This window comes from Canis lupus, chromosome 8 (assembly GCF_011100685.1).
Source record: "Canis lupus familiaris isolate Mischka breed German Shepherd chromosome 8, alternate assembly UU_Cfam_GSD_1.0, whole genome shotgun sequence".
Lineage (NCBI taxonomy): Eukaryota > Metazoa > Chordata > Mammalia > Carnivora > Canidae > Canis > Canis lupus.
This window is the reverse complement of record NC_049229.1, coordinates 33,939,123-33,962,665: the sequence shown is the minus strand read 5'-3', so window position 1 is coordinate 33,962,665 and position 23,543 is coordinate 33,939,123. Positions and strand designations below refer to the sequence as shown.

At 39.8% G+C, this 23,543-nt stretch overlaps 1 protein-coding gene and 1 long non-coding RNA gene across 7 annotated transcripts in view; one reads left to right on the top strand and one right to left on the bottom strand.

The window, feature by feature from the left end:
- Window positions 1–4,479, bottom strand: part of ARID4A (AT-rich interaction domain 4A) — a 68,112-nt gene extending 63,633 nt beyond the window's left edge. Inside the window, exons 1-3 of one of the 4 annotated variants that reach the window (XR_005363313.1) lie at window positions 4,287–4,479; window positions 3,115–3,173; window positions 861–971 (exon numbers count right to left, since the gene is read on the bottom strand). Coding sequence is in view for 3 of the 4 variants with exons in the window: in XM_038544824.1 (XP_038400752.1) it covers window positions 861–971; window positions 3,115–3,120 (117 nt within the window). In the remaining variant the exon portion in view is untranslated. Of the gene's footprint in view, window positions 1–860; window positions 972–3,114; window positions 3,174–3,277; window positions 3,519–4,286 lie in introns of those variants that run through there. The other 3 variants (XM_038544824.1, XM_038544826.1, XM_038544825.1) reach the window with 3 other exon arrangements.
- A 338-nt stretch (window positions 4,480–4,817) lies between these two features.
- LOC611178 overlaps window positions 4,818–23,543 on the top strand; it is a 35,610-nt gene continuing 16,884 nt past the window's right edge. The window contains exons 1-4 of one of the 3 annotated variants that reach the window (XR_005363314.1): window positions 4,827–5,031; window positions 6,068–6,120; window positions 8,472–8,554; window positions 22,015–22,231. This is a non-coding gene — a long non-coding RNA (uncharacterized LOC611178). Of the gene's footprint in view, window positions 5,032–6,067; window positions 6,121–8,471; window positions 8,555–13,312; window positions 13,361–22,014; window positions 22,232–23,543 lie in introns of those variants that run through there. The other 2 variants (XR_005363315.1, XR_005363316.1) reach the window with 2 other exon arrangements.

Genomic DNA, 23,543 nt, shown 5'->3' with positions numbered 1-23,543 from the left:
TTGAGTTCCTACTATATATCGAGCACTACACTAGGCACTGAGGATAGAACAAGTCAAACATTTCCTCCTTTTATGGTGCTTAATTCTTGTAGGAAAAGATCAGATATGGAAGTGGAAAGCAAATTACAAAACTGAAAGTACAACATGATCCAATAACAACAACAATAATAATAGTGTTATGGTAGGCACTGTACAGTATCTGACAGACCATATCAAATCTCTGTGGTGTAGTATCAAAGAGGACATTCATCAACTTTATTACATAGCTCAGTAATGTTAGAGATGTTTATAATAAGATTATACTTGTAATCCAAGTAAGATTATTAAAAACATTTATAGGAAAACTACTGGACAGACAAAAATATTAATAGTAGCTTCTGAGAGTTAAGCTATGGGTATTAATCCTTTGGTACTTTTCTGTATTTCCAAATAATGTACAGGAATAATAATTTTTTCTGGTCATAAAAGCATCTTAAAAATAAAATTCTTAAATCATCCTTAATACTGTCTTGAACACAATTTCCACTATATTATTTTTCCTAATCACTTGAAATTGTCTCTACCTGAACATTATGAAAGGGAGGAAAATAGATCACAACCTAAGTAAGTGTGCCACAACAGCAGAGAGCCAAATAAAAGGAAGTCTCATAAATATGGTATTTTCAGAGAAGCATTTTGGAATAACTTCTCATTTTGAGTTCTTTATTTCTTAATGTGCTTTCCCTATAGTCTTGTATGTAACAGTGCTTTCACCTAATAATGAGTCAATAAGTGAAGTAATGATTCAGTAAAATATTGATTTAAAGTCTCCCCTTTTCCAACTCTCTTCAATCCAGGTTTCATTAAAAAAAAATAATTACCTTAACTTTTACCAGCCTTTTCACAGTCTTAATTTTTGCCTCACAGAAGGCACCTCGGTACTTGGCACTGACGTCAGTTCCCACTGTCAGGTAGGCAGGCTCATCCGCCGCCTGATGAAAGAACATAAAATGTGAATGTCACTACTTCTTTTCCCTCCTCCAACTTCAAGCCTCATTAAAAGGTTCTGTATTTAAAGTAGTAAAAACAGGGGATCCCTGGGTGGCTCAGCGGTTTTAGCGCCTGCCTTCAGCCCACAGCATAATCCTGAAGTCCTGGGATGGAGTCCCACATCAGGCTCCCTGCATGGAGCCTGCTTCTCTCTCTGCCTCTCTCTCTCTCTCTCTCTCTCTCTCTCTCTGTATCTCTCATGAATAAATAAATAAAATCTTTTAAAAAAATAAAGTAGTAAAAACATTAATATTGTTTATGAACATTATTAATAATTTGGAAAATACCCCTAAAGCAAGCAATTACATTCCTTTACTACATAAACTATATCCTGACAACAAAAAACACTTTAAGTTGTAACTGAGAAGTACCAGTAAAGACATATGATAATCTTCAGATACAAAATGTTTCAACAATTCTATAATTTATGAAATGAACATATTTTAAAAAAACAAACAGGGGCACCTGGCTGGCTCAGATGGTAGAGCATGTGACTCTTGATTTCAGGGTGGTGAGTTCAAGCCCTGTGGTGGCTGTAGAGCTTACTTGAAAAATAATAACACAAAATATTAAAAAAAAAAAACCTCCAAAACCAGAAAAGGCATATTCATAGTAAGTGTTCCATAAACATTAAGGTATTTACTTATGGCCTAAAAATTTTGTTTTCAAATTAGAAGAAATATTGCTGTTAAGATTAATGCTAACAATACCTAGTTAAATGTTTATTGATATAGCTCCATTAAGGCAGTATCTTTTTGGATACAGTATAACTGCACCAGATAAGAAATGAAGCTAATCCTTTCGATAAGGAGAGCACTATTTGGGGGAATCATTGGCTAAAAGCTACATTAAAGAAAACCTAAGTCTAAATTCAGCTGATAAATGCAGAGATACGAACTAATGACTCAAAACTTGATGCTGTACCTAGTTTATCACAGTAATCTTTTTGGTATATAAAATAAAAAGTTTTACCAAAAAACATCTACTCTTAGCAAACAGCCATGATCAGAATGACACACTGAAAGACAGGGAATTTCATTCTACCATTCATTTTGATCCTGACAGTAACATAATGATTGTTATTCTAAGTTTGCCATTTTACCTATTATTTTTTTCAAAAGTTAAATGTATTCACATAGGCTCGATTCAATATTGCTAAGTGCAAAGGTAACAGTGTACACTTCAGAAACGACACTTTTGAGTAGAAAATGACTTTACCTTTTCCAATAAGTTATCCCAAGTAACATTAAATAAGATAATGTGTCATTTCCTGGAGGTAGAAAGAGAAAGTTTGGAGAAATGCTGTGTTTCAGAGTTTAATATGCTGAAACAGTAAATGAGTAGGGAATCAAGTACCTTTTCAAATTAGTGCATTTACGAATAACGCAACTCAAAGAGCAACACTTTGGCAAAAAATATCTGACCTGAAACATTCAATGCCACTGCACTAACACAATGCTACAACTTCCTTTCCCTTTAAACATCACAAAATATGTCTGCTCTATTAGCTATCTTCAGAAGAAGATAACTTTTAGGTTGAATGGAGGTTTTAAAATATTTATTACAATGACTGAATTAAAACAATAGTTTCAGTTCACCTTCAAATATCTTAGCTACAGACTGTTTCACAGAAAAAAACGATTATCTCCCTTACACAATGCATATATATATATTCCTTCCTTAGCAAATCCTACTGGCACGGAGGAAGAAAAAAAATTTTTCGAAAAAAAAAAAAAAAATCCCCCAAAGAACCAAAACAGGACGAAAGCTTTACTTCTGCAAAGGTTGTGCTGCCAACACAGGAAGTGTTTAAAAATACTAGCCCAATGGACAACAATGGAAAGGCTGGTGCAGCCTTTCCAAAGTGCTAACTGCTTCAGAGAGGGGCCGGACTGACTGCATTAGACACAATGATCATTTCTCACCCTTTCAACACGTCCTCAGTTTCAGAAAGCGCTGCTTGGGTAGAGGAATCAATTGTGAGTAGGGGAAAAAGAAAAAAAAAAAATGACATTCCACAGTACCAGCCTCACGACAAGCAGTGTCCAGGGCACGAGGTTTCAGAGGAGCGCCGAGTCCACTTACCTTCATTTTTACTGGCGATCTGTGGGGTTCCAGCTCCACGAGAGCTCGCTCCTCCGTCGCTAGAACCGCGGGGAAGGGAAAGACAGGCACAGAATCAGTCAACAGAGGGGAGCGACCCAAGGAAAAGTAAACAAACGCCAGCGGGGAGGGGCTGCACCCTCACCAGCGGAGGGACAGGATCCCCCGGAGCACAGCCAGGGACGCGGGAGCCGAGGAAGCAGCGAGAACCCCTCGGGCGCCAAAGGGCAGGCAGCCCGCTCCTGCCCGGAGTTCGCCAGCGGCCCGCCGCGCCCCCGCCGCGCTCGCCACTTTGACCCGAAATGCCCAACTTGGAGCCCCAGCACCGAGCGCTCTGGGAGAGGGCCGGGAGCCGTTTGGGCTGCGCAGCTGCCCCCCCAGGCAGGGTCGCCGAGCTCTCGCTGCCTCCCCGCCCCCCCCCGCCCCGACACCCCGACTTCGGCCCGCGCCCCGCCTCCGCCGCTCGGCCCCCTCGGCCCGCCCCGGGCCCGCGGTGGCGGCAGCGGAGTGTCACGGCGCCATTGCTATCCTTCCTCCGCTCTGCACCATGTCAGAAAGGAGAAGCGCTTCTCCGCCGACGGGGCAGGGGCCGCGGCCTTCAGCCCGGACGCGCGAGAGCGAGGGGAGACCCGCGCGAGGCGGGGGGCTGGAGGGGGGGCGGGGAGGGGAGGAGGAGGGGAGGTGGCCGGGAGAGGGTGTGGGAGGGGAGGGGAGGGGAGGGGAGCCGCACAGCGGCAGCCGCCGCCTCCTCCCCGCGCCCGCCTCAACTTTTTTGTACAGCCCGGAGAGGTACCTGCCCCCGGCCCCTCTCGGGTCCTGCCACGGACTCCGGCGGGGAGGACGCGCCGCGGAGTTGGGGGCCGGCTCCCCCGAGCAGCCCGCTCCTCGCCGCGCGGAAGCAAACTTAGCGGCGCGGCCAGCCCCACAGCCATTTTCCCGGGGAAGCGGCCGAGGAGGCGGCTGCGCCGGCGGTTCCTGCAGCTGCCGCGGCTGCTCCACGCCTCGCCCCTTCCCCTGCGCTCGCCGCACCGCTTGCCCAGCACCCCCGCCCCACCGCCGAAGCTCCCAACTGCACCGGGACCCCGGGCAGCGGCGCGAGCTGCTGCCGCCGCTCCGTCCGCTCAGTATCCCCCGCTCCCCTCCTCCCCACCTACCGACTGCGGGCCAAGTGCGCGCTGTCAGCCCCCGGGTCCTCCGCCCCGCTGACCCCCGTGGGCCCCCGTCCGGGCAGCACCGCTCCCGGCCGCGGCGGCAGTTCCTGCGCCCAGTTCCCCACTCGCCCGATTTACTGCCACAATCCACCAAATAACAAGCTGTTGAGCAGACTCGCTTCTACACGAACTCCCATTGGCTGCCCATGACGCCGAAGAGCTTCGGATTGGAGCTCGCTCCCTGCCGTCCTCATTGGATGCAGCTACGAAACTCCACGGATTGGTGCGAAAAACAGCAGGTAGGACATCTTCCACTTGTGATTGGCTGTCCCCGAAGGCTCACGTTACTGGAGAATCGCGTGTTGAGTAAGCAGGTCCTGAAAAACGATTGGCTGAGGAGACTCCGGATGTGCTTGGCTGAGCACTGATTGGTAAGATGAGGGGTCAGGAAGAGCAGTCCGGCGCGAGGATTGGCGGCGAAGTGTCCCATGGAAATCGAACCCGGAGCTGCGGCCAGGATTTGCACGGGGGCGGGGCAGGGTCTCTCCAAGGCGCCTGCGCTAAGCCGGCTTGTCGGCGCCATTTTGTCTGAGCGGTGGCGGTCGCAGCTCTATCGCATTTTACGTTTCTGGCGAGGAGAGACCCGGGTCTCTATTCCCGCAGATGCATGGGAGCGCGGCACCTCTCCGCCGTTGGCTCCAGGACAGCACCTAGCGAAGGTCGGAGGAGTCGCGGACCTTCCAGAAAGGTCGGTTGGAAGCTGTGGGTGTCCGGGTGACTGGGGGATGGCGCAGCTTTAGCGGCACCGGCACCGGAAGTGGACGGGCCGCGCGGCAGCCATGGCAGAGTAAGGTCTCGCTGCGGCGGGGTGGGGAGCGGGGTGAAAGGGGGCGAGGCTTGCTTCCTCTCCCGCCGCGCGAGAGAAGAGGGCGGAGGAGACGTGCAGGGCTCTTTCTCCAGGCTGGTCCTGTGCACGCCTCTCCAGAGATTTTTCTGGCGTCTCCTCTCCGCTCACTTCTTCCTCCCTTTGGAAGTGCATTTCGGGAACTTGTCACATTTTTCCAGCCGAGCGTCACCAGCTGTGGGCGCCTCCTTAATTAACACGGGAGAAGGCAAGGTGCTTGCTTAGACCCGTTTGCGTGGGGCGGGCGGGAGAAATAATTTCCGCGTGCTCCTCACACGATTAAGCGTTGAGGAAACTGCGGAAGGCTTCAGGGTGTGGAATTCGGGAGCAAGCCCAGACGCTGCTACTCTAACCATTGAGAGGCGGCTGTGCCCTTCAGGACGAGGCTTGCTTAGGCTACTCTAAGAGGAAACGGTAGTGGTTTTGTTGGGACCGAAAGCACCTTAACTAAGCACGTCCCTGATGGGACTTTGTTCAGGGCAGCCGTTGGTTTTGTTCTTTTCGCAGAATCTGTGTGTTCTGTTGAACAAAATACATTTGAAACGGTAGAAAGGAAGTATGAATTGGCAAGATGTTTTAAAGAATGAAATTTTAAAATGTGGAACGTCGTCGATGATCCGCATTGACTAAATTTACTCAGAATAACCACCTAACTAAAATTTTCATTCATAACAGTGGTTTCCTCTCCAAAGTACTTAAAGTGGGATGTGGGTATTTTTGAGTGACCTAAGCTAAGCACACTGGTCTGGATAATTGCTTAAAGTTATTGTCCTAATACCTCTCTTTTGAACCCTGTTGAGCTGGTGGGTCTCCAGACTAGAAACTATTGTGTGATTTAACAACTTGTTTTTTTTTTTTTTTTTTTTTTTTTTTTTGGCAGTTGTTACAAAGAAAACAAGATCTCTCGGTGGCATATCCTAAGTATTAACCGAGGTGAGTTACAATTTTTGTGAAAATCTTTAGAATTAGGTAGATTGTGTGGGAAAGTTTTTATGGACCAGTGTTGTGTACCAATAGAGCTGTAAATAGCAAAATGGAAGAATGGTGGTTAAAAGAAGCCTGGTTTGGCCAGGGGTTCAAATGAATCTGTATAATTAGCTTCCTGATGTGATATTGTAGAATGAATATCAAAATTAGTACATATATATAAATGTATTCATTCATGGAGTTCCCGTTTCTGAGTTTTTAAGTATTAATATTTTTGTCAGAGAATAATACGAACATTTTTATGATTTCTTTCTTCCTAATTAAAAAACTCGGCTTGTGGAAAAGATATGTCAGTAGAAATTTAAAGAGAAGTGATTTATTTTATCTTAATAAAATAATAAAACAACATACTGCTGAACTTCCCAGGGGGTAATCACCTATAATTCCACTTAAAACTTACTATTTGATCCAAATAATGCATGTCAGTGGCATTGGGAAATTACTAAAAAAAACCCAAAGAAAAAAACAAAAATCTCTTGTATTCCTTTCACCAAAAGGTAATTATAGTCTGTGCTGTAGTTGTGTATAATGCCAGAGGAGTTTCTCTTCTTCATAAGATAAAGGTCATTCTAGTCGTGCTCATTTTCTCATTCATGTTTTTTTTCTGTATGGAAAATACTGTGAATATGGGAAACATTTTGCCTATAAAGCATTTTTCATGGTTGCATAGTATTCTATAAGATAGATGTACCAAACTTTATATAATCTGATATCTTAGTTTTTCTAGAATAGCAGTGATATGTTTGGTATCCTCATTCATATTTTACAAAAGATTTTGCCTGAGAACTGACGTCTGTGGCTAAAATACCTAGACATGCAAATCTTCGTTGTGCATTTCCCTTTTATTTTTTTCCCCCGTTTTTTCTTTAGCTTTATCTTTTTTAATTTTTCTCTCCTGGGTCTCTTTATTCAAGTAGAATTACAATTTTTTTTAAAGCTTTTATTTATTTATTTATGACAGAGAGAGAGGCAGAGAGAGAAAAGTAGGCTCCATGCAGGGAGCCTGACGCGGGACTGGATCCTGGGTCTCCAGGTTCACACCCCGGGCTGAAGGCTGCGCCAAACCACTGGGCCACCCAGGCTGCCCTAGAATCACAATTTTTAAGTCACACATACAGTAAAATAATTTTGAGAATCTTATTGGACTTTACCAAGTGATTTCTTAAAACTAATGCATTTTTCATTCTAGAATAGTTAGGCGTTGTACAGTGGAATATTTTGTCACATAGAAGTGACATTTAGAGGATACTAAAAACAAATACCTTTGTTATAGTATAGTTAGTCTTTTATGTCTCCTCCTTCAAGTTTTCCATCTTTATGTGCATTCTCTTGGTGCTTTTGAACCCCCATAGGACCCTTTATATTGTCTCTCATCACATTCACTTTGCAACTGTTACAGGCTCTTGCCCAGTTTGAGACTCTACACCCAGAGGGCAGCAAATGAGGTTTTTAATCACTCTTCTTTTTCCCTACCTGGTACATGATAGGTGCTTTATCAGTGTTTCTTATGAACCTGTATGCGCTTTTGTGAAATATGTGAAATAAACCAACTTAATGTTTTCTTTAACAGTAATAATTTTCAAAAAAAAAGTAATAATTTTCTAACAACTTGTAATGTTCCACAGATGCTGTCTTATCCTTCAGAATTTTTTTAATGATCCAAATACTTGTTTTAGTATTGAACTGATTTGTAATTGCTAATGTAATGCAGGTTTAGAGAGCCCATTGAGAATTCTTAAGGATTTTATGATGTACAAATGGAAGGTGACTGTAGATGAATATTAACTGAACAGTCACTAGATCATCTTTTAGATATTAATGAGAGAAAATTCATTACGATAGATTTGGTTTTTGTAACCTATTTCAGTGAGCCCAAAGTAATAGAATAATGTTACCTACAAAATCAAAATCACCAAAAATTTTAATAGTGTTTCTATTATGAAAATCTATTTTGAAAGCAGAATGTTTTATTTATTTGGTTAAGGATTCAAAGGACAGTATGTAATTAGCTTCTTAAGGTAGTATTCTACATTGAAATCTCAAAATTAGAATATTCCTATGGATTTGTTTATCCATTCATGTGGTTCCCATTTATGGATTTTTTAATTACTGAACACTGAACATCTTCATGATTTTTTTTGAGCTCATGTTAAAATAGTTGACATACAGAGATCTCATCAGTAAAAGTGTTTAGAAGTGAAGTTTTTGTTTCTTTGTATTTTAAGGAGATTATAAAATAGTCTTATATTCTGAGGACTGTGGCATACTCAAAGCTAAAGGAAGTCTTTGTCTTTTAGAATAAACCTCATTTTGTGGGAAAATGAAGGAACATGTTCCAGTTTTAAAAGACCTGGATCTGCAGTTGAAAATTCTGTTTCTGGTATGCAGTTTTACTTACATTTTATTTAGTAACTAAGATCGGCTATTACTATTTTACATATATGTGTGTGTGTGTTTGTGTGTCTGTGTTGTGTGTGTGTCAAGATATATATTTCTCAAAAAATGATCGCATTTGTTCCACCTAAAGTTTCTGTAAATGTGTTGAGAAGTAGAACAGATTGCTGTGTTGAATGTACCTGCTTTCCTAATGGTTTCGCTATTTTTTAGAAAGTTACATAACTTGCTCATTTGTTAACAAAGCAATCTTTGCAATCCCTGTATAGTCTTTTGCTCTCTTAGGTGTCACTGCTAGTTTTATAGCTTTGTAGTAGCATAGATTATTAGGGTTTTTTCCACATGTAATTCAAACTAGAGTGACATTTTAGGATTTGGAGTCAAGCTGATCTAGGGTATCTGGTGATGTTTCTACATGGCAAGGATGTATGCTTAAGAAACTTAGTAAAAGAAAACCTAAAGGTGGAAAGTTAATATATTTATTTGAAAAGATTCAATCAATTTAGGTAAGTTTTTAAAGATTTAAATCATGGCTTACTAGAATAATAGATTTGTTAAAGTTCAGTATACAGTCACATCTTTTTTTTTTTTTTTTTTTTTAAGATTTTATATATTTGAGAGAGAGTACACAAATGGGAGAGAGGAGCAGGCTCTCTGATGTAAGGCTTGATCCCAAGACTCTGGGATCATGACCTGAGCCAAAAGTAGACACTCAACCAACTAAGCCACCCAGGCACCCTGCATCTAATTGTTTTATAAAAACCAAATTGAGGGGATCCATGGGTGGCTCAGCGGTTTAGCGCCTGCCTTTGGCCCAGGGCATGATCCTGGAGTCCCGGGGTCCTTGCATGGAGCCTGCTTCTCCCTCTGTCTGTGTCTCTGGGTCTCATGAATAAGTAAATAAAATATTTAAAAATAAATAAAAACCAAATTGAGTTTGTGGGTTTTTTTTTTATTAGAGGGGAGCACAGAGGGAGAGAAAATCTTAGGCAGGCCCCATGCCTAATGCAGAGCCTGACACAGGGCTTATTCTCAAAATCCTGATATCATGATCTGAGCCAGTTAGAGTCAGATGCTTAACCAGCTGAGCTATCCAGGTGCCCCACGCCAAATTGTTTTATAATGCAGAAGAAAAAGAAATTTACTTAGTGATCATTGGAGACTCTTCAAGGTTGAACTATAATTTGTAAAATTAAAAGGGAAGATCTTAGGCTTTCTTAGTGGATGGGAAGTTGTGATCCAGAATACAATTTATACTGGAATGCCTGGGTGGCTCAGTGTTTGAGCATCTGCCTTTTGGCTCAGGGTATGATCCCAAGGGCCTGGGATTTTGTCCACATCGAGCTCCCTGCATGGAGCCTGCTTCTCCCTCTGAGAATAAATAAATAAATAAATTTATAATAATTTATAAATAATAAATAAATAAAATGAAATAAATAAATGAATGAATAAAATCTTTTTTAAAAAATTATATTTAAAAAGCTGTTTGGTGCTAGTTAGTAAACAAGTTTAGAAAGGATGGTGATTGAAGATTATGTTAAGAAAATTTCGTGAGGCAAACTCGTCCACATTTCTAGCATTAGCTGCACATCAGAATTATATGGGGTCGTTGTCCTCTCTACAGGTTTGGGAACCTTGAGAGATGACTTGAAAGCTGGGATGTGAACTGGAAATGAAAATTATTTTTGTTTTATTCTCAAATTTTACAAATCAAAATGGAACTAAAAAAAAATCACTTTTAATCCCACTCTAACATCAGATTTCTAAAATTTCCCTCTTCCTTGTCTGTATGCATATTTTTCTTTAGTACTAGATTAACTTTTATTTTTCTTCGCTCCTTTAACATTGTAGTGAGCATTCAGTGTGACCACACAGTCCCTGTTAAAACTTTAACGTCTGAAAATATTCCATCAAACTCTTTCATCTTCGGCTTCTTCTTTCTATTGCTTGACCTTTTAGGTTTCTGGTTTTTTTCAGTATTGTGCTATAATATCATCTATGTGCATCCATTATATTCTGTCTTTTTGGACTGTCAGCGTTGGGTAGCTTATAATTCTAATCATTTTTGCTAATTAGGTACAAAATATGTTGAGCTCTCCTTTTCCCTGTAATATTTTTGTTGTTAACTAGTAAAGTGGGACCTTTTTCTGTAATTTCACTTCCTGATTGTTACTAATAGACAAGATCTGTCTTCAGGATTTCTGTCCATTTATGTAGGAGTTACGATATTTCTTAATTCTTTGAGACTATTATATATTTAATAGTAATTTACTGCAGATATTCTTCCATATAAACTTTAATTTTCGTTATTTTTGTTGAGGGTTTTTGGATAGACACTGAGGGGTACAAAATACACAGGATGTACTATTAGAAAATCATTTGGAAACAGTGTCCAGTGTGACTTGAAGAAATGACACAGGAATTGGAAGTAGGGAGACAGTTAAGATACTGTTGCAGTGGGAGGTGCTGCACTTAACAAAGTGCAAAGTGTTCCATACTGTCTTCTGAGCCCTGCCTTGGACTCTGTGTGGAGTTGGCTTCAGTTTTTATCCCTCTTCCTCTCCCCATTCTGCAAGTGTGCTCTCTATAAATAAATCTTTAAAAAAAAAAAAAAAAAGATACTGTTGCAGTGCATCAGTATGCTTGAAACTAGAGTAGGACCTGGAGAGAGGAAGGAATAGGTAAGAGATCCTGAGGGAAAAAGAAAAAGTTGATAGCATTTGATCTCTATTTGATTGTAGAAGAAGAAAAAACACTCTAGGTTTTAAAGAGCAGGGGATAGTGCATACTATTAACAAATTTGGAAGGTCAGGAAAGACCACTGATTAGTAAGGAAAATGAAATCAGTTTTAAACTTGCTAGTTAGAGCTGGAAATTTCTGGTAGCCATTCTTTTGTCAAAGTGCCTATGAGCTCCCTAACTGGGACAAGGCAAGTGCTCTACCTAACATTGTTTCCTGTATTTTGAATTTTAATTCCATTCTTCGATTAGATTTTACTGCATATATCAAGGTTTTCTTATTTTTCATCTTTAAAGTATGACTTGACTAGCTCAGTCAGAAGAGCCTGTGACTCTTGGTTTTGGAGTGTTGGGATGGTGAGGTTGAACCCTGAGTTGGGTATAGAGATTACTTAAATTAATAAATAAAGTACAATTTGAAAAATTAAAGTGGATTAGAACATAAAATAACTGCAGGGAAACCAGATGATTCTCAAACTGAAGAAGAGGTCAGTTTTTCATTAAAAAAAAATACAGTTTTAAGATAATATCTTAGAAAATACATGTTTGCTTTTAAATTACTCAAATACATGGGGTAAAAAATATCTTTCCCTCCTCTTTCTCAGTGGACTAGATTTTGTGTATTTTCTTTCATTTTTAACAAAATAAAGAGCAGCAACAGATATGTGTGGAGCACGAATGTTTAGCCAAGAGTCTTTAAAATATGTAATTCGGGCATCTGGGTGGCTCAGTGGTTGAGCATTTTCCTTCGGCTCAAGTCATGATCCCAGGGTCCTGGGATCAAGTCCTGCATCTAGTTTACTGCAGGGACCCTGCTTCTCTCTCTGCCTATGTCTCTGCCTCTTTCTCCGTGACTCTCATGAATAAATAAATAAAATCTTTAAAAAAAAAAAAAAAGTCTTTGATTTCATTTAAATAATTAGGTATTTAAAATTTTTCCCATCATAGTGTTGGCTTTGAGTTAGAAGACACAATCTATTTTTACAGACTGAGGAAAAAGTAATACATTCAGAAACATTTGTGCATTGATTTTCAGCATGCTTAGTTTATAATGAATATATGGTTATGTGTATGTTTTCATTGCTTTTCTTTTTATTAATCCCTTTGGTATCTTTTATTTCTCAAAGATTAAGTGATTGGAGCTACTTACAGGATTTAGGCCTTGTCCATGCCCCCATTAGAATGATAGCTTTTAAAAATAGCTCAGGGATAGCAAAGAAGATACTTCCAGCTTTAGAATGTGCAGGTATGACCAGGGTTTTTGTGGGAAGGGTAGTTTACAGCAAATTTCTTAACTTCTCTGCCCCATCTGTAAAATGTGGATAATATATGTAGAACTCCCTGACAATGTTGGGATTAGTATTAAATGAGTTCATACATGTAAAGTGCTTAGAGTAATGCCAGGGGTTTAGGAAGCTATCAGATATTATAGTGGTGTTATTATATATAATGCTGTTAAATATTATTTGTCATTCCAGCAGCTTTTAAAAGAATACATTATATACAGAAATAAAGCATCTAGACTCTTTGCCTCCCATCCTAGACCTTTCATATCGCTCTCTCCAGACTAATTTGCTGCAGTTACACTAAAAATGTCATGGCTTCCATATACAAAGTTTTTGTTTTCCCTGATCTTTGTTTTTATTTACACTTTTCCCACAATCTAGAATGTTCCCTTATCCCCGCATAGTCAACTCTGTTTTTTAAACTTTTGTTAATAACCTCTACAGCTATATAGGTAATCTGTCCATATGAATTCCATATGTTTCCTCTTAACATGATTCCTGTCACTTTGTATCTTACATTTTAACTTTTTATTCATTTAAATGTCCTTCACTAAGTTAGGACATCCTTACAGTCAGAGAACATACCTTACCCACCTTAGTAAGTTTAGAACCTGTCACAAGCCTTGGCACTTAGTAGGCACTCATTTGTGGGAAAGTTTATAAAGTATATACAATCCAAATGTGATATTTATTTAAGGATTTATTTATTTATTTGACAGAACACAAGCAGGAGGAGCATCAGGCAGAGGGAGAGGGAGAAGCAGCCTCCCTGCTGAGCAAGGAGCACAATGCAGGGCTCAATCCAGGACCCTGAGATCATGACCTGAGCTGAAGGCAGATGCCCAACTGACCGAGCCACTCAGGCACCCCTAAAAGGTGATACTCCTTTTTTTTTTCTTTTTAAAAATGTATTTATTCAAGAGAGACACACAGAGAAGCAGAGAGAGCCTGATGTGGGGCTTGATCCCAAGACCCTGGGATCACAACCTAAGCCAAAGGCAGACTCTCAACCAGTGAGCCACCCAGGCGTCCCTAAAAGGTGATGATATTCATTAGACAAATGCATGCCAGTAAAAATATGCTTTGTCAGTGTTGGTACATTAGGAGCATCTTGCCTGATCACTTAAAATTTGATCACTTGAGGTTTTAGAATTAAGTCAGATTCGAGAACATGTAATTCACTAGGGAAGACTATCCACAGGTCAAGAATTTCATTGGAATATTTTCATGCTGTTTTTTTAAAGGTGGTATATCTGTCCACCAGAGGGATTAGGTTTTTTGTTTTGTTTTGTTCTGTTTTTTTTTTTTTTTAAATAACTGATTTTTCACAGATATGCCCACCCACCAATCTTCCTTATTACCAGTGGTCCAAATTTGTGAAGTTTGGCCAGGGCTTAGAGTATATCTTCTGCCAGTATAAGACACTTGACTGAATCAGTAATTTCACTTTACAAGTAACATATTTTCTTATTATCATAATGCCTCTAGGCGTGGAAAGTAGGGGTAGTCAGAAGAGGAACTGGGTGAGAGATTTCATGAGGACGCTAACATGGTCCTCAGTTACTGAAATATTGAGAGGGTCTTGCCCTCTAAATTTGAAATAATTGAGAATAGTGGAAAATGAGATAAGTTAAAATAACAGGCTCACATTAGGCATTCATAAAGCTAAAATGGCAAGTATGTACCCTTAGCTCAAAAATTCTCAGAATTTCTACAGTAGTTCAGTGGGATGTTTGATTGAATAATCATCTTAATATAGGAACCCTGGATTTGAAAACCATTTGTTCTGTGTTCTAATCATAAGCCAGTTCTCATTGGTTGTGACCTGGGATACATTACTCTGCTTGAGTATCTGCTTTTAGAGATAAAGGTCACAGGGCTAGATACTTACAGCTCTTAATACACTTGATAGTTTCAATCCAGCATCATATTTTTCAAATAAGCATTTCTGAGCCTACTTCTAATATCTTTGTGTCCCTGAAAAGTTAATTGATATTTAGCACGAGATTCTGAATCCAGTATATCAGGTATTAACTCATTAATTTTATCACTTAAGGAAGTACTGCTATTCCTATTCTGTGGGATTCCTTTTTTTTTTTTTTTTTTTAACATTTTATTTATTCATGAAGAGACTGAGAGGGGCAGAGACATAGGCAAAGGGAGAAGCAGGCTCCATGCAGGGGGCCCGATGTGGGACTCAATCCCAGGATCACGCCCTGAGACACTCAACAGCTGAGCCACCCAGGCGTACCCCCCATGGAATTCCTATCACATAGCATCAAATTCTAATAGAAGCTTTAATGTCGTATCTACCTCACTTGTTTTAGTTAATAGGCATTCTAAATACTTTCATTGTGTGATAAAATAGATATCTGAAATAATAGCTAAGAAAGACCACTAATTTCATTATAGTGAAGTTTCTATTTTGCATTTGTGTGTGTAAAATTGCCCACATGCAATAAATGAAAGTACAGTGTTCTCCAGTATTTTCTCTGGTAGTTCTTTTTTTCTTTTTTTTTTTTTTTAACATTTTATTTATTCGTAGACACAGAGAGAGAGAAGCAGAGACACAGGCCAGAGGCTCCATGCAGGGAACCCGATGTGGCGCTCGATCCCGGGTTTCCAGGATCATACCCTAGGCTGCAGGCGGGGTTTTAACCCTTTTTTTTTTTTTTAAACCTATTTTTAACCCTATTATGACTGACATGATTTTTTTTAACCCTATTTTTTAACCCTATTTTTTAAATTTATTTATTTATTTATTTTTTTAAATTTATTTATGATAGTCACACAGAGAGAGAGACAGAGGCAGAGACACAAGCAGAGGGAGAAGCAGGCTCCATGCACCGGGAGCCCGACGTGGGACTCGATCCCGGGTCTCCAGGATCGCGCCCTGGGCCAAAGGCAGGCGCCAAACCGCTGCGCCACCCAGGGATCCCCAGTTTAGTGTTTTTTTATGATTATTTTCTCCCTCTTGGCATAGCCCAAAACTACCATTTTCCTTCTACTAGGTCACCTTTTCTTTTGCACTTTGAACATTTATTCTTTCAAATATAATTTCTGTTGCAAAGCGCCTTTATAATAAGTTGCTTCAAATTATTTTCAAAGTAGGTAAGGAACAAAAAATTGTTGGCTTATGGTATGTTTGGTAGTGTATTACTGAGTCTCATGGCCCACTTAGGGACTTACATGAATTTGTATTTAGGGCTATCCAATCCTGTGGAAGCATAAACAAAATCTTTCCCCCTAAGTTGGTTCCCTAAAACCAAACCAAAAATCTTATTTTTTTTCTTTTCAATCTTTGTATTTCTTAGTTTTATGTAGTCCTAGAATTGCCCCCAGTGTTTGTATAATTTTAGTGGCTTTTAGATCTTGACCGACAGGACTGGGGGGTGGCAGGGGGAGACTTGAAAGACTATAACAAAAATAAAAGCCATCTTCCTGTTTCTTATTCTTCAGTGTCCTATGTGATACTGTCCTTAAGACCTTTAAATTGCCAAGGGAACTGTGGTAACCAAGGCAAATTTTTTGTTTTCCTCTTAAATGTGAAGTTCTGCATTTTATTACACGGTGATGAAAAACTAGTCTGTTACCAGTAAATACATAAGCTACAGAACTTGCTCCTATATGCTGCCAAGTACTTCCTGTTTTGTCAGATTTCCATTTAGGGGAAAGAATGGATTTGGAGTAGATGAGCCTGAGTTTCATGTTTAAAGCATCTCTCCTGAATTTTAGTTTGGAAGCTGTCCAGATACCTAGATGGGGTGGGAGAGGGGGATGGCACATCGTGTTTACAAGTGAAGTCATTTGTCAGAAAGCTTCATTTGGCTTCATATCCTGAAAGGGTTGCCAGGAAGGAAAAGAAACTTTTTGTTGTCAGAAATAATTCGAACATGACTTGCCAACATTGTGGCTTGCCTTTAGGCTTTCCATGTCAAATGTATGTCAGCTAGTGAATGAATCATTATATTGCCTGTGAAGGAAGGATCTGTGTTCATTTCTAGTAGACTTATCCTCTAGAAATATGGAAAACTTTCCATTCAACCACATTTACTCCTTTTTCAGTAGGAGGGACAGTTGGAAGGTCAAATGGTGATTCAAATAGAAATTGGCTACATCGTGAATATTAGGTATCTTTGGGGGAAGAGTTTGCATTAAAATGATTTTAAGAATTCATTTGCATCTGAAATAGTAAATAGAACATTTAGTTATACGCGATGAATTAACTGTTACTTTTCCTTTTTTTTTTTTTTTCCGAGTTTATTTAAGTAATCTCTGTACCCACTGTGGGGCTGAAACTCACAGCCCCGAGATCAAAAGTTGCATGCTCCTCCAGCTGAGCCAGTCAGGCACCTTTGTTACTTTTTTCTCCTATGAAATGAAGTAATTAGGTGTTAATAGAATGTGTTAGTGGCACATGATTTGTAAACCTGAATCCCCTCTTTTTGCTGATAAAAGAATGTTGTATTAAGGTTCTTTTGCAGTGTAGAACCAAGTTCTATAAAATTTTCTTTGACCAAATTGACCTGACCTGTCTTAAGTCAGAGCTATGTTTCTCTTTCTTGACCTGTCAGTAAAATATGAAAGGTGCTATTTACTGTGCATTTATGCATTTTGTCCACCCTCATGTTGGAAATGTTCAGGAAACTGATGCTGAATCATAAGATATTTGAAACTTCTGTGAAGTTTCTAGCAGAAGCTTCCCTTTTCATCATCTAGGTATGTGTTCCTATTTTTAAGACCTGGGTTTCTTTTAAAATTCAGTGAAGAAAAGTTTTCATCAATAATCATCATGCCCTACAACTTCATTCTCCATTAAGCTTTCTAACAGAAATCTCCTCTCTTAAAACCTTTTAACTGTCTCTCTTATGTTCTCCTTTTACTAAATCCAAATCAGTAGTTCTCAAATTTTAGTGTATTCACAAGCATCACACCAGATACTTACTCAAAATACAAATCCTGGGCCTCACTTCAGACCTTGTGAACTCAGATCTGTGGAGAATTCTTAGTTCTTTGAATCAGGTGGAGAAACCGTTAGGCATTCTGATTGTCCTCTAGATTCTGTTCCTCATAATCATATATAGATTAGCCTTTTTACTTTGTTTCAGTTATTAGCATCGCAGAAATTTTTTCCTGCTAATATTGGCAACTGCAGTGTTTTTCTCCTAAATTCATTGGAGATTTCATTCGCCAGATCTCTAGGAAACTCCCAGATTTCCTTATTTGTTAGAATGTATCTTTCTCCTTCCCAAAGAACACATTTGTAGTTCAGTGTATGTGTGTGTGTGTACACACAGTATATGTATTAGTACATAAACCTGCACACATGGGGCACCTGCCTGGCTCAGTTGGTAGAGTGTGCAACTTTTGATCTCAAGGTTGGTTATAAGTTAAGGTCTCATGTTAGGTGTAGAGGTGACTTAAAAATAAAATCTTTTAAAAACCTCACAAATGTTCATATTACATCACTTTTTTTCTTTTTTTTTAAGATTTTATTCACCTATTAGAGCACATGAGCGGAGTGGGGAGTAGGGGAACAGAGGGAGAAGAAGAAGCAGATTCCCACTGAGCAGGAAGCCCAGGCCAATGTCAGGACCCTGGAATCATGACCTGAGCCAAAAGTAAACGCTTAAGCAGTTGAGCCGCCCAGGTGCCCTACACCACTTCTTTTTTAACAAAAGACCTAAAGGGACACCTGAGTGGCTCAGAAGTTGAGTGTCTGCCTTCAGCCCAAGGCCTGATCCTGGAGACCTGGGATCGAGTCCCGTGTTAGGCTCCCTGCATGAAGCCTGCATCTCCCTCTGCCTGTGTCTCTGCCCCCCCCCACCCCGCTCTCGTGAATAAATAAATATATATATATAAATATATATATATATATTTTTTTTTTTTTTTTAAAGGACTTACATTGGTATCTCTTTAGTCTACTTCAAAAAGGCAAAAAGTTGGGATCCCTGGGTGGCGCAGCGGTTTGGCGCCTGCCTTTGGCCCAGGGCACAATCCTGGAGACCCGGGATCGAATCCCACGTCGGGCTCCCGGTGCATAGAGCCTGCTTCTCCCTCTGCCTATGTCTCTGCCTCTCTCTCTCTCTCTCTCCTCTATGTGACTATCATAAAAAAAAAAAATTAAAAAAAACAAAAAGGCAAAAAGCAAAAATTGTTCAGTGTGTTTTCCAGCAAGCTGTTGGCATGCCACCCTAGCAGGGAAAGTGGCAGTACAAGGCTCCTTCCCTGGGAACTACACTGTGTTAAGCCAGCATACCTTTGAACTGTGTCTGTGAGCATCTGCCTTTTATCTCAATATATTTTGTGCATCTGTTAGCAAGATGCATGCAGAGGTGTCAGAAAACACTAAGAAAGGTTATTTTGGAGATCTGGGAATGCTCAAAATTTTTTCAGTATAAATTAATGGTAATTTTGGGATCCCTGGGTGGCGCAGTGCTTTAGCGCCTGCCTTTGGCCCAGGCGCGATCCTGGAGACCCGGGATCGAGTCCCACGTCGGGCTCCCGGTGCATGGAGCCTTTTTCTCCCTCTGCCTGTGTCTCTGCCTCTCTCTCTGTGACTATCATAAATTAAAAAAAAAAAAAAAAAATTAATGGTAATTTCTTTACTTTATGCATTTTGGCTTATGAATGGTTTCCTAGGAACCTTCTACTTTCTGTTTTTCTAGATGGCAGGGGAAACCTGGGTAAAGAATTACATCCTATTTAACTTGTTTATATTTAATATTTTCTGGCAACATGCTATATTGTAAGCATCCAAATGTTTGCATTCAGTCTTATCACTTAGTTGCTGCTGACTCAAACCTGCCAATGCACTAAAGGTGATAGTTTATCAAACTCTTTATACCTCTGTTCTTATATACCATTTCACTTTCTCTAAATTCTTAGTATTTCCTTGATGCTTTTTTTTTTTCTTTTAAGATTTCATTTATTTGAGAGTGAGCAGGAGGGAGAGGGAGAGAATCTGAAGCAGAGAATCTGAAGCAGAGTCTGTGCTGAGCACAGAGGCTGGGGGGGCTCCAGCCCACAACTGCCAGATCATGACCTGAGACAAAACCAAGAGTGGTGGGATGATTAGCCAACTGAACCACCCAAGACCTGTCCTTGGTGATATCTTAAGAATAATTCTCAGCAAACATTGGTCTTGAAGTCTTGTTGGCTTTTTCCTGTTTAAAAGTTTTTAATAATTCCCTTTCCCATATGGATTATGTAGTTGAACTCCCTATTTAAATGAATTTTCCTAAAATTCTGTGTTTCCACATAATAAAAATGAAAGTTCAGGGAACCCTGGGTGGCGCAGCGGTTTGGCGCCTGCCTTTGGCCCAGGGCGCGATCCTGGAGACCCTGGATCGAATCCCACGTCGGGCTCCCGGTGCATGGAGCCTGCTTCTCCCTCTGCCTGTGTCTCTGCGCCTCTCTCTCTCTGTGACTATCATAAATAAATTAAAAAAAAAAAAAAAAAAAAAAGTTTAAAAAAAAAATGAAAGTTCAAATTATACTTCAGACACAAACTCAAGTGGCGTCTGGGTGACTCAGTGGTTGAGCGTCTGCCTTCGGCTCTTGTCATGATCCTGGGGTCCTGGGATCAAGTCCTGCATTGGGCTCCCTGCGTGGAGACTGCTTCTCCCTCTGTTTATTTCTCTGCCTTTCTCTGTGTGTCTCTCATGAATAAATAAAATCTTTAAAAAAAAAAAAAAGAAAAACACACACAAACTCAAGATGTGTTAAGGACCCTTGCTCTTCAGCAACCTTACTGTATTAACCATAGTACCCATGTTTACTTTTTAAAGATTTGGGTATTTATGGAGTGGAAAGATATATATAAATATTGTGATCTCTTAAGAGGAGTGGTATAGTTTAAGAAGATAGTTTTGTTTGTAGTTTGAATTGTCTGTTCAAATATATATATATATATATGTATTTTTTTTTTTTAAAGAGATAAGGCAGGGGAAGGGCAGAGTGAGAATCTTTTTCTCCCCTCCCCCCCCCCCCCCCCCCGGAGATTTAAGCACTGGAGCCTACACAGGACTTGAACTCACAGCCCTGAGATCATGACCTGAGCTGAAGTCAAGAGTTGGACACTTAACTGGGCCACCCAGGTGCCCCAATACTTGCCCATTTTTATTTTATTTTATTTACAGATTTATTTATTTAAGGATTTATTTATTTAAAGATTTATTTATTTATTCATGAGAGAGACAGAGAGAGAGTCAGAGACGCAGGCCGAGGGAGAAGCAGGCCCCATGCAGGGAGCCCGATGTGGGACTCAATCCCCGGGACTCCAGGACCATGCCCTGGGCTGAAGGCAGGTGCTAAACCGCTGAGTCACCCAGGGATCCCCAAGTTTGTCGGTTTTTATTCATGTATCATGCTATCGTATGGTATCTGAGAACTCCTTTTTTTTTTTTTTTTTTTTTTTGAGATTTTATTTATTTATTCATGAAAGACAGAGAGGCAGAGACTCAGGCAGAGGGAGAAGCAGGCTCCATGCAGTGAGGCCAATGTGGGACTCGATTCCGGGTCTCCAGGATCAGGCCCTGGGCTGAAGGCGGCGCTAAACCGCTGAGCCACCCAGGCTGCCCGAGAACTCCTTTTTAAACCAGTCTCAGAGATCTTGTTTTCTTCCTTTTTAGAAAGTTTTAGTTTAGGTACATTTTTGTGTATGATCACTTTGATGTATGTGGTAGAAGGTATAATTTGGTTTTTGGTGTTTGTTTTTGCATGCAGATGTTCAGTTGTTGACCATTTATGAAAAACACTACCTTCTCCACTGATTTCCTTTTCACTTTTGTCAGTTGACCATATTTGTGAGTCTCTTCAGACTTCCTCTGTTACGTTAATAATATGTCTTCAAATCATGTGGCATGGGCCTTATCTTCTAACTTACTCAAAATTGTTTGGGCTAATTTCCATTCCCATGTAAATTTTAGAAACAGCTATTGTTTTTCTACCACTCCCCAAAGAAGAGCCTCTTGTAAATTGAGTGGGTTTTACATCCAATTAATAAATCAGGCTAGATAGAATTGACAATAGAGTCTTCTAATAAGTTTATGTAGTTCATTGTTGATACCACCAATATTCTATAATTTTTTTTTAATTTTTTTTTAATTTATTTATGATAGTCACAGAGAGAGAGAGAGAGAGGCAGAGACATAGGCAGAGGGAGAAGCAGGCTCCATGCACCGGGAGCCCGACGTGGGATTCGATCCCGGGTCTTCAGGATCGCGCCCTGGGCCAAAGGCAGGCGCCAAACCGCTGCGCCACCCAGGGATCCCCTCTAGTTTCTTAATAGTATTTGGATAATGTTTTTTTTTTTTTTTTTTTTTTTTACAAACTGAGAAAAATGTTAATTTGTAATCTTAATTTGAAGAGCAGAACATACTAATGACTCACAACTTGATTTTTCTCATTTATTTTTCAGGTCCCTTTATGAATGATGAAATAGAAGCAAATAGATAGTCTTATCAGATAAGTGCTTTAATAGCCTAAGTATATTTTATTATTTGTAATCCCTAAACCAAAATTTTATTCTTTAAAACATTTTTTATTTCTTTTTAAGTACCAATATCAAGAAGGTTTATAGTAATAAAGTACTGGATCTTTACTGGAAATAAATTTGTAATCTTATCAAAGTAAAATGTATCGGTTTTTCTCCACCACCACCACCCCCCCCAGGTTAATTATATTTCTTCAGTGCAGTTACAAAGTGCCCTCACTGTTGAATCTAGATAATTAATCTCATGGTACAATTATGTATGGAAGTCAACTCTTCATAATCGCTAAAGAACTGGGTATATCTGTGCTTATATAGTTTTAGATTTATGATGTTATGGTACCTATAGTTTTAGGTGGCTTAGCTGTTCAAATTTAGGTTTCTTTAGAACCAGTGTCATCTTTTAAAGGGCTATTAGATGTACTGTTGTGATTTTTCTTTTTTAAAGTAAGCTCTAGGCCCAGTTTGGGGCTTGAACTCATGACCCTGAGGTTAAGAGTCACATGCTCTACCCACTGAGCCTGCCAGTTGCCCCTATTCTGATGTGATTTAAAAACAGATGTACTACTCACAGCACAGAATATTTATATGCCATTCGTACTTTGGAAGTATATAGAATAGCCAGTAGATTGGCTTAGGAATAGTCAGCTTTTTGGTTAAGTGTATAGATAGATCCAATTTAATATTGTTTTAGGTGTCTGTCACTTTTAAATGTGTAAGTTGTAAAATGCAGCATGCAATCTTACATAAAAGCCAAGCTAATGAGATAATAGTTTTGTTTGTATAGTAGTTAGCTATTCATGTATAATGATTTGCTATTTGAACTACACAGATGTTCAAAGTCCAGCAGTATCCTGCTCCCAAACTCAATGAGTAGATTACCTTCTTAGGAAAGCATGACAGTTGGAGTGATACTGGCATGAGCCCAGTAAAGGGGGTGTGTGTATACCTGGCATACTTGGCCTGAGTGACAAACTGTTTCTTCCTTCTCTCAGTACTACTGTTCACGTTATGACAATTGTTCTTATAGGCTTCAATACTAATTATATATTCTAACTTCTTGTTTAGCATACAACATGGGTACTTTAACTGAACTTTACAGATCAAGAAATTTTTTAAGTGACAGAATAGGGACTTTGTGGATCCTTAAATCCCTTAAATCCATTCCTCACCACAAAAGGGGAAAAAAAGTCTTCACTCTCCAACCTGAAACATCTTTCTTGTATGTCACACTTAGAAGTTAACAGCAGCTGATGACCAATAATCATTTCACTAAATACAAAACTGGGTAATGGCATCAAGTAATACCTATTGAGTTGGTAAGGACTTACTGCACAAAAGCCCAGCAATTAATGATCTCTCGATTCTAGGTGAATGATGAAATGCAGCTTTGAGTTAATGATTCCAAAGTTGCTTTTTGCAGGATTTTAACTGAGGACTTTTTCAATAAACATAAA